The 15441-nt window shown below is 32.8% G+C and overlaps 1 protein-coding gene across 4 annotated transcripts in view; it reads right to left on the bottom strand.

Annotated features, from left to right (window-relative positions):
- Positions 1 to 13708, bottom strand: part of LOC125679033 (trichohyalin-like) — a 96078-nt gene extending 82370 nt beyond the window's left edge. For 2 of the 4 annotated variants that reach the window (XM_056157076.1, XM_056157078.1), the window contains exons 1-5: positions 13580 to 13708; positions 2287 to 2336; positions 2140 to 2175; positions 1955 to 2017; positions 1248 to 1322 (exon numbers count right to left, since the gene is read on the bottom strand). In XM_056157076.1, coding sequence (XP_056013051.1) covers positions 1248 to 1322; positions 1955 to 2017; positions 2140 to 2175; positions 2287 to 2300 — 188 coding nt within the window. In that variant the 5' untranslated portion in view covers positions 2301 to 2336; positions 13580 to 13708. The remainder of the gene's footprint in view (positions 1 to 1247; positions 1323 to 1954; positions 2018 to 2139; positions 2176 to 2286; positions 2337 to 13579) is intronic. The other 2 variants (XM_056157077.1, XM_056157079.1) reach the window with 1 other exon arrangement.
- Positions 13709 to 15441: the final 1733 nt, after the last annotated feature.

The following is a 15441-nucleotide window of genomic DNA, read 5'->3' as shown; positions in this document are numbered from 1 at the left end:
AGAAGATTTTTGAAAATTGGTCAGTTTTGGACAGTTTTTGCCTCGCCCCTACGGTCCCAGGGGTGCTGGAGTCCTGAAATTTACAATTTATGTCCCCCTTGTCCCAATGATGCTTCATACCAAATTTTAAAAGAATTAAAATGGTGGTTATTAAGAAGAAGTTAAAAATGTTCAATTGTTAACGCACGACGGACGACAACCAATTGCAATATATTAACAAATAACGTTTTCAATTTTCATAAATATTATTTTCTAAAAATTAGAACGTTTATAACTCAATCTTTCAGGCATGTTTTATTAGATATTCATATCATGCACCAAATCACAGCAAAATTTGGACTCCAGAATCTCTTATTTGCATACAAAACACCTTTTTTTTTATCATTCCAGGAAAAATCACAAAAAATTGAATCCATAGAAAATAACTGAGAGCTTGTATCATGTACTCTTTCGATGGTGAAATCATACTTCATAAAGGTGTTTTAACGAGCCATTAAATAAAATTGAAATGTAATGAGCTACCTTAAAAGGTTTACAGATTTAAACATATAGTTCCATTATGACATGGCCATGACCCTATGCATTGCCTGAACCCAGCAGTAATTTCATAATTGTGCTAGCAGCCTCATTCCTCAAAATAATTTTGCATCCATTTTTCATGCCAGATGTAAGGAATAAATAGGAAGATTTTTAAAATGTGTTTTATGATCCCCATTTTCCTGAATCCATGATTTATGGCCATGAGTTTTACATGACCAATGATCATTATAGTTAAATGTAACAGGAAGGAAGAAAATGCAATGGACCAGACCAGGTTTCAAACTCAGGCCCCCTGAATTCTCTAGTCTGGTGCTCTACCAACTGAGCTATCTGGCCACCGGCGATCGAGCCCAGCTGACCGCTACATAAACCTGCAACTACTCTGAAAGATCAAAGAGCGTGGTCTCCATTTGCAATTCATGATTTCTGATCCTATTCCAAATGATTTGTACCCAAAATGGTGAAAATTGTTTTCATCAGAGTTAAAGCCATTCAATTCTTTTTATACCTACAATGAACACTAAGGCTTTACTTCATGAATATGTTCTAGAATGTTATCATTTTATAATATTATATATCATATATCAATATATATATATATATATATATATATATATATACATGAAAGATAATTACATGATATGATATAAGTAATGTAAATGTACATGTATATGTTAAAACAACATGTCCTGAACAATCAGTATTACCTGCGTTTGTTTAGAGACTCAATAGTATGAGCTTCGTATGGTCGTGGCGACCGGGCGGCACTGCTACTCCTCCCACTACAATAATAGAAGCAGGTGTCAACGAAAGTTCTAAATGTATCCCAACCCCATTTAGATACCACAATGGGAACGACGCTCTAAAAAATGTTTTCGTTTGCAAAAACGACACGTTTTGGCCCAGATTAAATTATATAGCTATAATAAATTGCACTTAATTTTCATTATATTCATATCTTTCTGATGAAAAACATCTTTCTTTTTTTCATCATATAAGTTTGGTGAATAGCATTCATTATCATAAATTTCAAAATTTTCCAAATCCTGGGGCAGTGTCACCGCCTTACCAGCTATTTGCTGTAATGGATCTATTTGATCTCTTACTGGAAAATAACCCACAGGGCGGGGGTAAGGAGATCAGTTACAGGTACATGTAATAGGAACAGCATACCAAAGAGGGAAAGAAAACATCCTTTATATAATGTCTTTAACTTAAAGTAAAAATATGAAGAGTAACATCCTGATCATGAGAGTGGAAAATGTCTCATATAACAATCAAACACAATATACAACAGTTAAACAAGCATGTGTGTCACTTGCAAAAGCTATCTTTTATACAAATCACAGGATGTATAGAATTCAAATGATATATGATATGCAGAAATAATAACATGCATAATAGAAAAATGCACCTTGAACTTTTCCCCCTATCATGATGTTGTTCTGGACACCGATGTCTACTTTCACTTGAACTCCTAGAGAAAAGTAAAAACTTAAATTTCAACAACGTAAGTTTTCGAATTCTAAAAGTCATCATTTAAATATCACTTGAATGAAATCATTGTCATCATCAATAGTCTAGGAATGCATGAATTACCTTTTACTTTTGAGAGCATTGTTTCTGGGGGAGAGGCTGAAATGTACATGTACATAAAATATAGACTGCAATGTAAGACAAATCATGTTTTATCAGCATCATTACATTACAGAATTATCTTTGAAATAGTTAAACTTGACAACATACCATTCTTGGGGCATGCTTCTTAGTTTATTGGAGAGAACATCAATGTAATACTGAAAAAGAATTAGACAAATTTTGCACATTTGCCAATGGTATAAAATGAGGACATGATATAAATCCTATTTTCAATTCAATTTTCCATATTTCGTACATGTACGCGTATATAACTGTATTATAACCCATATCTCACACACTCGGAGACAATTTTGATGTAGGTGTGTTTTGTTTGACACACATACAACACAGTACTTGTTTTGATGCAGGGTTATATATGAAATATGTTTATCCACCAATTAAGGGCCCTTGAGGGCATGTACAGTTTCATTAGTAATTAATTTTAACAATATAAATAACTAACAATCATTCAGATGTACTATTACTGTCTGAGTTCACATTGCTGCACTGCACACATTTAACATAGTGTTACATATATAGTCATATGTAATACTGATTTCAGACAGCATTTAAATTAACATGTTTAATGAAATATACAATAATAAATAACCAAACTTCTTCACATATCTAGGGGACAATTCCAGTTTCAGAAACAGTGAATAATGTTAGGTGAATACATACAATTATAATCAATATCAGTATAAGAGTTAATTTGTAAATTTTATACAGTTTGCAAGCATAATACACCTGTACATGCAGGATCCAATTGTTCTGAATGTTTCATATCTAAAGCAGGAGGGTTAGAATAATTATAAATAAAAATAATTGTACTATATCAATAAAAAAAATTAAATAAAGTATGATTTGTTGACTTGATTACAGGGACACCAAGGGACAATGTCTGTTAACAGTCTGGTAATGAATTACTGTGCCAGTGTTGGTCTTGTACTCCCAGTAACCAAGACAGCTTACAAGTGTAAAACATGAGGAAAAAAAGAAAATGCGTACAAAGCAATGAGATGTAATACATGCAGTATTATATATTTCACTGTTCAAAATCATCTTACTGATTTGGATGAGGATATTTTCACTTTCATTGGTCATAAGCCACATAATTTTAAGCTTTTGACCAATGTCCATCTTTACAAAATTCTTACATGATTTGTCTATCATCTGATAATATGAATAACCCTTTCTTCTGATACATGACTTCTTGAGAATAATTTTTTTTTCTTGTCATCCACTGAATTCTTGTTGCATCTAATACAATATCTCTCATGCCGAGGAATTCTTTGGTAACGCCCCCTTTCAATGTTAAGTCTTTGAGCTGATAGATATACGGAAACGTGTTAAACTTCTCCTTTGCTCAAAATTTAGAGTTGATCTTAAAAAATTCTCAAAACCAAAGTTTTGTTTAAAAGTGGAAATTTAAAGCAACTTGATTTAATACAAATCACTTGGTAGAAAGTTACAAACACTTTCTCTTAAAGAAAATGTGAAATAAAATTAATCATTGACCACACACATTTTTAGACAATTAGATTTTTCTTATTTTTACAAAGGGCAGACAACTCTTCTAAAAAGTCTTAAGTGCAAAAAGGTCAGCTTCTAATCATTTACCAGTCATGTGAATTTCATCTGCTTCACTTTCATCATCATTTAACAATAAACTTTTATGTTGATCTAAACCCTTCAAAATTGTTCATTATCCCTTCATTATACATGGAATACCTTAAGGCAGATCTTTAACTCCATTAATGTTGGTGATAAAAAAAAAAGTTTATAGAACCAAACAATGATAAAAAAATTTGTTCAAAAAGTAGTTTTGATTCCTAGTATGCATCAAACAATTAATACAGAAATGATTGACCAAGATTTTCAAGTCTGTACCAGTAATTTGGCATACGTTTTAATGTGTCAAAGTGAAGTGTCAATCTTCCCAGTTCAGACAGTACAGTAAAATTAGTTTCAGATTTATGTACATCAAGTATTGGTTTGCAAAATTTAAGATATAGTTTATCACAAAGTAGGTTTGAATAAATTTTGTTTTATGGTTCTGCCAGAATTAGTAGATTTTTTTATAATGTGGATTGAAATAACTCCAGATTTCTGAAGAATATAATAATACTGGTTTCATGGTTTGGTCAAATATATGAATAATGGTTTTAATATCAGGGTTTAGTGAAATGAAGTCTTCTTTTTTAGTTTGAATAATGCTTTCAGGGCTTTTTGATATAGACAGTTGTTTTTAAGCAAGGGAGAATGAAACAGAGGAACAAAATGAAACCCCAAGGAATTTGTAGTTGGATACACATTAGATAGTTCAATACCAGCAAAATAGAATTTAGTTTTCAAGAATTTGCCTGCCTTATTAAAAATTGTGATCTTGATTTTTCATAATATTATTCAGACACCAATCATTACAATACTGCTGCAAAATGTTTAGTTTTTGTTGTAAACCATTAGCTGAGAAGGACAGTAAAGTTATGTCATCAGCATACATTAAACAACTAAATGTATGAGAATTTAAGACAACAGGATCTGAAGATGAATTGAGATCATCTGAAAGATCATTAATAAATACTTTAAATAAATTTGGACTTAAATTGTCCCCCTGTTTGACACCTACTTTTATCGGGGGGAAATCTGTGATACCATTACTTAAATAGACTTAATAGGACTTGCTTGAAGCATACTTGTTTTTAATGACATGATAAAATTTGATCTAACTCCTAATTTTAAGAATTAAATTTTGATTCCTGAATGAATAATGGTATCAAATGATTTATGAAAGTCAACAAAGCAGGCATACACTCTCCCATCCTTGGTATTATGGTATTTATCTATAATAGTCTCGAGAATAAATATATGGTCAGATGTTCTTGCTTTTTGGGCAAAACCTATCTGACATTCATTAATTATACGATGCTTCAAGATTTTATTGAATAATTTTCCAACCGCATTTGTAACCGTTATTCCTCTGTAATTATTAGGATCATTAATGTACATCATTTACTTTTATGGATAGGAGTAATGTAACCTGAAGACTATGGTTTAGGATAATAGCCAAAAGTTACACAACTGTTAAAGACGCAAAGCACAGCAACAGAAGGGTCTGACCATATTTAATCATGTAGTTTGAAATTTTGTCTAAACTTGGAGCTTTCTCTACTTTTATTTTTGAAATAGCATTTGTCAATGATATTTTTGATAGGCCATTGTGGATATATATTTGTCCAAGTCTTTAAAGATTTTTTTTCTTTTTCCAACTCATTAAGAATATCATCTAATACACCAGTTTTGAGACAAGAGCTCTTCAGTGTAGAAGGTGCAATTAGTGGAACTTTGAATGCCTAAGTGGGACAGATTGGATCTTATACAGTCAGTGAGGAAGATGATAAAATGCTTTAAAAGGCTAGCGTTAGCGACTTTTAAATATGTAAATGTAGGAAATACAAAATACTATCGAAAGAAATGTTTTACGGAAGTGCAAATATAAAAACAATGTCATATTTGCAAGTATTCTCCCTTCCTATGATACAGCGGGTCCTACGATACTGAGGTATTTCAGTTTTAATTGTCACGAATGAACCACGACATCAGTCAGCGAGTTATTTTTAGATATTAAATAATATGATTGGAGTATACTTGTCTCAGCTGGAAAAAAAAGTAAAAATGTCCAGAATTTTGGCAAGTACGGTCTTTGATTTTATAACGAGTGAAAATTCAACATTTTTTCATTACTTTTCCTGCTTTTTAGTGCTTACTACATTAGGCCCCAATATGAATTTACTCTATTTCTATTATAGCGAGCAAAGCTCGCATTACAAAGAGACGCAACGCACTCTCTCCAATGATTACGCAATTGAGTCACATGATTTGCTCGTCATCAGCTGAAAAATGATGGGGACTACCCATAATGCTTCCGGAAAAATGTTGCCGTCACTGTGATATACTTCATTGACAACCCCGTAGAAAAATCAAATAAATAGTTTGGAAAGTACCACAATGATTTTAAATTCCAGATAAGCCTTCCCATACTTTCGTACATTTTGTTGTGAATAATTGCTTGGTTTGAAAAAAAAAACAATCGCAGCTAGCTAATGATGATGTCACAATGCAATGTTTACATAAACCGCGTTATATCTTCCGCATTAAATGAATGAGTCATGTTGTAAGATGTTATGGGTCTTCGCTCGTCTCAACGGTCACACCGTAAACATATTATTAGAATTGTTGAAATTTAATTATTTGTCTGTTAATTATACCCCGGTTAACATTTCATGAGATAACAATCTTCTTTCTTTTTTTTTTTTTTTTTTTTACAATTTTAGCACCATCAGACCGATACATGTTACATGTAATATCTTTTATAAATATGGTACAGCAGTAACCTCGTTTTCAAATGTATACAGCGGTGTGTCTTTTTACCCCATAGAAACCCCATAAATACCACAAAGAACCCATAAATACTCCCAAAGAACTCAATAAAATAATTGTTATTTGGATTTATACAGGTGTTGTTCACAAGATGGTGCTCCCCCTTACTTTTTGGGTTTTTTTTTTTTTTTGTTCTACTTTTTAAAATTGTTTTTATTGTAATGGACTAATCTTTTTCTCTTTCTCTATAATACAACATCCTCTCCCGCAAATGAAATGTGTGTGTAGGGGGAGGGTAAATTGGAATCAACTTATCCATCTGTTTGTCAATGTCTGTGCATTGTTTCAGATACTAGTGGGTGGATTTACCTGAAAAGTTGTATACTTTCTATTCACCATAGTTATGATCCATCATTTGTACTCTTTAAAATTTAACATTGAGACAATACACGTACAATTAAATTCAATAAACAGGTTACTATTTCTAATAAAAGTTCAAGATTCTCAGTTTTATATAAATTGGGTTGTTGGGTTTTTTTTTTAATTCAGTTTCTATGGGGTAATTATGGGGTTCTTTGTGGTATTTATGGGGATTATATCGATTTCTGTGTGGTTCTATGGGTTAAAAAGATCCACCCTAATTTGTGGCCTAACAATCGATCACTTGTAAACAAGCAGTTACATTCAGATCTGTTTATTAATTTGAATGAAAACAACAATATATAGGGTATCTATAAACCATTAACGACTGACCGAAATCAGGCCTACAGATATTAAAACGAATCGAAATCGTTAGGACCCCGTGGATATGATATACATGTACGAGCACCGAAATAACGTAATATAATAAGAATTGCATTGGTCTCTGGACACTTATCATTTACTTAGTTTGTGTATCAATCGAATTCAGGTGATGAAATTGCGTATGAGAACTTACTGAGCACATTGATTCACTTATGCAGTGATGAATATTTGTCCTACTCCCGCATGTAAACAAGTTGTTTCGCGTCTTACTATGTACGAGAGTTCTCCAACGGGAAATAACTCGGACGTATCTAGTCTCGCTTTGTCATGATTGACTCCCATTCTCTCACCAGAGGGTGCGTTACGTAAGCTTCACGGAACTCTGGGTAGAGAATGGATCGACTCCCTCGTTCGTCTGATAACGACAAGCGTCTAAACGATCGAGACTATCTTTCCCCAGACTCTCGCTCTCGAGACTTTGCACGAGCGAGATTCATACTACCCATAGTCCTCTGCGTTGGTTTGTGTTCAAACGACCTCTGGCGGAAGTTTGGAGCGAGATTCTCTAGTCTAGGTCACCTACACGTTTGTCAATGCAGTGCTCTTGAGTGGTAAGTCAAACGGCTTGCGTGACCTAGGCTAGAGACAATAATTACTTGCCTTTATGAATATAAGAATAATGTGCATACTGAACATTAATATGTGTGTAATATTTCTAGATGTTTTTAACGTTCTTGTAAGTGATCTGTCTTCAAAATTTATTTAGGAATATGATTGTCAGTTTTACTTTTTTCCAATGCTACGGAGGTTTTTTAAAAATAACACCGGCACTCGACTAAATATCGGAATTTTTATTGACTGAAATTGCTGCTCATAATTGTCTATCACACCTTGACAATATGTAATACAAATAACTTTCTCTTGGGCATGTAAATAATTATAATTTGCGAAAATACACCAGATGGTGGTATCCAAATTAATCGGAGGAAGTCACATAGGCGTAGCTTGGGTTCGAATATTACCGAGGCAGGGAGTCTGGGGGGCGCAGCCCCCCAGAAGCTATCGACATTTTAACAACGTAAAAGGTGTGTTTTTTTTTTTTTTTACCGGGGCAGCTGCCTCGGTTGCCTCAATGGAAGCTACGCCACTGGAAGATCTTGTGTTTCCTCGGAGTTCTCCTATTCTCACGGAAACGTATTATTTATAAAGAAATATTCCTGCGTTATATGCTAATAAGGAGGTTATTACTCAATAAGTTGTGTATTAGTTTATAATTAAATTCTGCTAAGGATTTGTCTTCAAGCATTTAACTTTAATTAAAAATATTGATTCCCATTTCTTCTTATCTGTTATTTGGAACTCTCTACTTAACTTTGTAAGCAAGGGTTTTTGGAATTTATGTTTTATTAAAGTGGAGTAAATTGTTTTAGTTCTATGTTATAAAAATAAATTTTTATCAACATTCTTTAATTTGATATAGGGAATTTTAGAAAAATCATATCCGAGTTCAAAGCTGTTAAAAATATGCCGTATCATCTTATACTCGCATAACCATCCTCATTAAAAAAAATATCCTGAAATATATTTAAGAAAAACCTTCTACTTTTGAATATCCACAGAAAATGTCACAGAGTTATTTAGATTAGGAGAATGTTTATAAATATAGATGTTCAAGAATACAACAGAAATGCAGAGGTTATCCTCAATTTTGTCGTATTTTGTATTCATCAATATATATATTTCATACCAGATACTTTTTGATAAACGTGTACGTGTCCATTTATTTAACATACATTGTACATGTATTTGAATGAGAGTTTCAAACTACAATTGTATATTACAAAACCAATATCAGAAATATATGTACAATATATCAGTAAATATCGTTTATCCCGATCCTCACATCGGATTGAAATTGAGCGTGGAAGATTAATTTTTCCCTAAACTACATTGCATATACGTTATGTATATCGTATGTTAATTATTTCTTTGTAAAAAATTATAAACCTATGGGCTGTATGGCTTATGGTAATAAACAATACAATACTTCCAAACAATTCAATACTTTATGTTTATTATTCTAACCTATGACCTGTACAACTCATGGTAATAAGTAATACAATACAATAACTACCAGTTTGATGAATGTAATCGATGTAAATGTTGGCCATTTCCCAATTAATATAAATGAAGAGTATAAAGTGTACATTCATGTATATGTATACCTATCTGGATTTTCATTCAAGAATATTGCCAATTACATATGAAAATATTGAATGATACTATATAATCTGGTTATCTGTATGTGACAATTCGAGAGTTCTGATCTCTTGTGAAATATTGTAGGCTTTTAAAGCAAAACGATAAGAACATTGCATGTGTATTTAAAAATATAAGCAAAATTATCGCATGAATATGAATCAAGATTATTACATTATGGAATATAAATCAGTTATTTGTGTGGGGGTTTTTCCCAAGCAATCTGAATATAAAGAAATTGCTGTAGGTTGTTGTGCGATAAAGCATTGTTCCATCTTCGTATTTCTAGGAACACTTAGCCCCTCGTACATGTAATTAACACCTCACGCGCCCTCATGTACAAGGAACCCTTATACCACCACCTTGTTGTTTTAACAATTTCATCGCTGAATGATCCAGGGACTGTGATGGTAATAGTTATCAATACATACACAACAGCATTCTTAGATTAACCTGACCACCTAAGATTGCAATAGCTATGAAATTTTTCAAAAATATATACAACATGCATGTAGTTTAACCTTTATATTGATAGGAACATATTTTAATATTTTCGTACAGACTGCCCTGTGCCATTTTGTCCTAATTCCATAAAATTTGTAAATGTGACTTTTTATCCGTGACGTCTTTTATCCTGTGACTATACTCACTTTCCAAAAATGTTAAAAGTTCTGTTATCTCGAACTCCTCCAAGCATATTGCTAATTACATTGGGGGGAAATCGTAAAAACTGAAAGAATTGCAGAAAATAAATTTCGTACTAGCTTTGGTCTCTACATTAGAGCATACATACGCATCTTTTACTGTTTCATTCTGTTTAAGTAACATTTTATGCACTGTAGCTTACAAATTTTAAATTTGTTTAATATTTTGTAAAAGAAAGACAATATAAACATTTATCTAAATCAATTATAAAAGACGAATTGCCATTTTTAAAAAATCTACTCCGCTGTCATTTCTAATTTAAAACGCATTTCTTGATATTTCGTGTACTTTAAGACTTTCCTTTCGAAATAATTTCGTGGCCCTTAAAAGGGCCTTTGTTATTCTGTATCTTGCAATCTTTAAACATTTATTTAAATCAATTGAAAAGCTAATTGAAATCTTCTTCGCTTTCATTTCTAATTTAAAACGCATTTCTTGATATATTCGTATAATTTAAGGCTTTTTCTTTTCGAAATAATTTTGTGGCCCTTAAAAGGGTCTTTGTTATTCTGTATCTTGCAATCTTTATTTGTAGCGGAGGACTTTCTTTATCGTGGATAAATAGTGCTGTAGGCTGCTCTGATTTAGATGTATCTTTTCAGCGCCATACTGTCTTGGGTATTCAAGCCTGAATTTCAGAAGTCTTATTTAAAGTAACATTGAAGGGTTCTGTTTATGACTTTTGCCTTCTTCTGGAACAGAGAATTAGATAGACCAGGACCCTTTGGTGACTCGCCTCTTGGAATGATGCTTCCTACCAACACAAAGCCATCCCTAATTATGTTATATTACCTGTCTCTTAAAATTTTATTTCTAATTATCACCCCTATCTAGTAGACCAACACTCTCGAGACTTTGTACGAGCGAGAGACTCTAGCTCAATCTCTCACCAGAGGGCATATTACGCTACGCGACAACACCCAGAACTTTTAAATGTTTTTTGGATGTGTGTGTTGTTGTTTTTTGTTTTTTTTTGGGGGGGGGGGGGGGGGGGGGTTCTACTCCCTATAGTTTCTCAATCAATTTTCAGCAAGAGTTTGGGTTTTCAACATGCAAAGTTTCGAAAGGTGAATATAACGAACAGTGATCAATCTCATAAATCCCATAGACACCAGAGGTGGGATCAGGTGCCTAGGAGGAGTAAGCACCTCTGTCGAGACCCATCACACCCGCCGTGAGCCGGGTGTTGCCAAAACTAGATAATTGTGTTAATGCCAGTTAGGGGCACAACTTTATGAGGCAGGGGGTCTGGGGCCGCCTTGAGGCCCCCAGTGGGTCCAGGGCGAGGCCCTAGTGGGGGTTTCCCCGGAAGCTCCTGGAATTCCTTGGCATGGTTAAGAAAATGTTTTTGTAACAATATATAGTAATCCTATATTCAAAAGCTAAATTTTAAAACAAAGACAGCTTATTTCAAATTATGAGCACTATGTAAACACGTTTGTTTTATAAAATCTTAAGAAAAGATATAGGTACGTGTATTCACATGAGTTTCGTAAATGAGCACAATAGTCCCGAGTTCAAGAGGGAGATTTAGAGGGGGGATAGTAAAAATAATTAAAATATGAACTAGGCTACTGTATCAATACACACTCTGCATTAAAAAAAAAATCTATTTTACAAAATAAGCTGCATCGGGCGTAAAGGCCACCGTGCAAAAAGTATGCGCGGAAGGTTTTTAAAGTGTATTTCTTTTTATCTGCCTAACTTCATATTGTGTTTTGTCATCATGTATTGGGCTTTTCTCTTTCGACTTTGTGAGTGCTTATCAAGCGGAACCTATTCCGGACATAGTTTTGAAGGGTATGGAAATCCAGTAAATTGTTTTATGATGTCCCTATGCTTAAGTGTCGCTTATTCACTCAGGAGGGACCAAAAAAATAGATAGAATTGATAGAAGCAGAAATTTTAAATATTAGCACGCGATAGAATACGAGAATTTAAACAATCTTTTAAAAATACCAGGCGCAGTTACGATTCATTCTAAATATGTTATGAATCTTTCCTTATAGGGGTCAAGCGCAGGGGGGTCACAATCTGAAATTTTGTCATTGCGCATTTTTACGCTAAGACTGAAAAGATTTGATGTGCAAAAAATAAATTTTTAATTACCAAATAAGCCGGTATGGGTCAACATATGTTAATTTGAGTGTTTTAGCTGAATACACAAAACTCATGATATTCAGTCAGGCGTGTAGCTGCCTATACCATGTAAGTACGCAACTGCGTAGACATCATTTGAGAGAGATGTTTCTTTGCTGTTGAAATATTAGAATAAAAAATAACTGCATTATATAGTCCCGGTTTATAATTCAATCGGCATTATCATAGCATATACAATGTATAGCTAGCAGTCAAAAACAACAATGAAAAAATTGTAAAACGAATGTAAAGTCAGTCCAAATACAAACGGTGAGTTGACATAATCTTTAGGGTTTGGAAATTGACAAGAAACTCGGTTTCTATGCACAAAAAATAGGTGATGTCATTGGAAAAACCTAGGAGCCCATGCCCCCCCCCCCCCCCCCCCCCCCCCCCCCACACACACACACACTTGAGGCTCGAGAAGGTCCTTTGCTATACTTTGCGTACACTTCATTTTCTTGCTGGCTAAGCGCCTGGTATTTTTAAAAGATTGTTTAAATTTTCGATATTTGTACTTTCTCATTTCAAATGGTATATTCCCTATATATGAGTACATACTCAACTGAGATTTTCTGTAGTACTTAATCTAAATCTACATGATTGCCAAATAATATGTAAATTTTATTATTTTACGTACGTGCATGAACCAATCAAATCCCAAGATTTAAATTTCCCCCGCTAAATCAAAGCATGTAGCGACTTGACCGAAACTAGGCCTATTTGAATTTGAACTGATTGCATTTACACCTATCAGCCTTTTGAATTTCCATGCGTCAGAATAAGACTTTAAGTTAAGGCAAATATGATTTCAAACCATAAGGTCTCAAATACTAGCATATATTGCATTTACATGTAGGCCTATGTGCAAGTAAACATCCAAGTACATGTGCAATTCACACACCTGTATTCCTCACATAACATTTTATTTTAAACTGTTTGTAAGTGGTATAACATGCAACACCTTTATCGAGTCATACCTATAGGGTTATATATACATGTTGTTCTCATGTGTTGTATTTTTCTACCATACATTCATATATATACAAGAAAATACATTCTACTTTCGTTTTCACAATATCAATTGTTTGTTCATTCTTACTATTTTGTAAAAATGCAGTAAACAAAATTCGGTCTGAAGACATCGAATTAAACAAAATAGCTACTTTCTTACCTAGTTATGTAATCATCTTATTGTATTACAACAGCGGTACCTGCAGCATGTGCCATAACAACGAACACGTTGACATGTATACATAGACACCAGAAATAGGAAGAGAGAAAAAATAGATACACTGTATATAAAGAGTTATCTCGCTTTGTCCGCTCTCTCTCTCTCTCTCTCTCTCTCTCTCTCTCTCTCTCTCTCTCTCGGGAGACATGTAAGTAGAAATCTTGATACTCATAACTATTTTCCACAATAGCACACAGGCGCACTGTATGAATTTATATGATAAAAGATATCAATTATGTCGAAACAAACATTATTACGAATTAAATGGGTGGATCTTGCGTCGAACAGTACAAATAAAACTGAACATTTTGATATGTAATATAATTTATCTAATTAAAAAGTTATATAATCTATTTAATTAAAATGTCATTCCTTTTTCTTTCTGTTGATCGAGGTATCGGGAAAACAAATGATTAACTTTAATCAATCAAAATTGGTAATCTAATAAAAAAAAAAATAGAAATTGTCCTGGTGAAGCATATATATATAATATATATATATATATATATATATATATATATATATATATACAAATTATACAGTTGGAACCTTGTGTACACCGAATACAGTTGACCGCAACAATTAGGGTGGTGTATCATCGAGGGGCCGGTTTACACAGGATAATTGATAGCAGTTGGGACTGTGTATATATGTATATATATATTATATATATACAAATTATACTGTATATATATATATATATATATATATATATATATATATATATATATATATATATATATATATACATGTGTATATATATATATATATATATATATATATATATATATATATATATATATATGTATATATATATATATATATATATATATATATATATATATATATATCCACATTTAATTAATTAAATAAATGTGGATCATGTGTACTTATTCATCGTTGGATATATTTTTCTACTTATTACCTATACCATGGACATTTTGTGCAATTTTACTATATATATATATATATATATATATATATATATATACTCGAACAGGAACCAAGCCTTCTGTTCTACAACGAAGAAATATGAAAGAACATGTGTTAATATTTACATTTCCTTCGATACCTTTACCAGATGAAATTATAGCCAATTCCACATGAGTATTAACGATGTGTAGGCCTCTATGAATCTTGATAAATATAGTACAACTATTTTATCGGCTGGGAATTTCGGAAAGAAATGAAATAAAATGTAAATGCTTCACGCCAGCATACTTTTCATGAAGCACATTAGCGTAAAGTACCGCAGTTCATGCCCTCGTATATTTTCAAAATGAAATTATTTATTTCATAAATAACAGTCAGGGCTCAGGTGAGTCATAGTAAAAGAGCCAACAAACTTTTACCTAGCCGTAGGTGGCATGGGACTTTTTTCCCTGATGATGGGAATACTCAAAATGAATTAACATCAGATGTTATGAGATCAAGATTTGTATTAGAAAATGATGGTGATACATCACATCACGTTGATGACCATTTGGAGGAACAAAATACACATGAAGAAACAGAGCAAACCATACGCAGTCCTGATGTTCAAAACATAAGTGTTCAACATACTGAGTCTGACCACACTGAAAATAGTGATGCTATATGCATCTGCAGCTGATTCTAATGATGACAGTGCTTATGACTCCGAACAGTTGAGAGAATCGCTTAAAATCGCCAAGAGATGTTGATTTAAAAAGGATCTCTGGTATGGATTACTTCCACTTTGGTTTACAACAATGATTTGCGATGCATTACATAAGTGATATGAATATGAATCATATTCTGATTAGTTATTATTTTCACATAAT

This window comes from Ostrea edulis, chromosome 2, assembly GCF_947568905.1.
Source record: "Ostrea edulis chromosome 2, xbOstEdul1.1, whole genome shotgun sequence".
Lineage (NCBI taxonomy): Eukaryota > Metazoa > Mollusca > Bivalvia > Ostreida > Ostreidae > Ostrea > Ostrea edulis.
The sequence above is the reverse complement of the archived record's forward strand: the minus strand, read 5'-3'. Positions and strand labels throughout refer to the sequence as shown.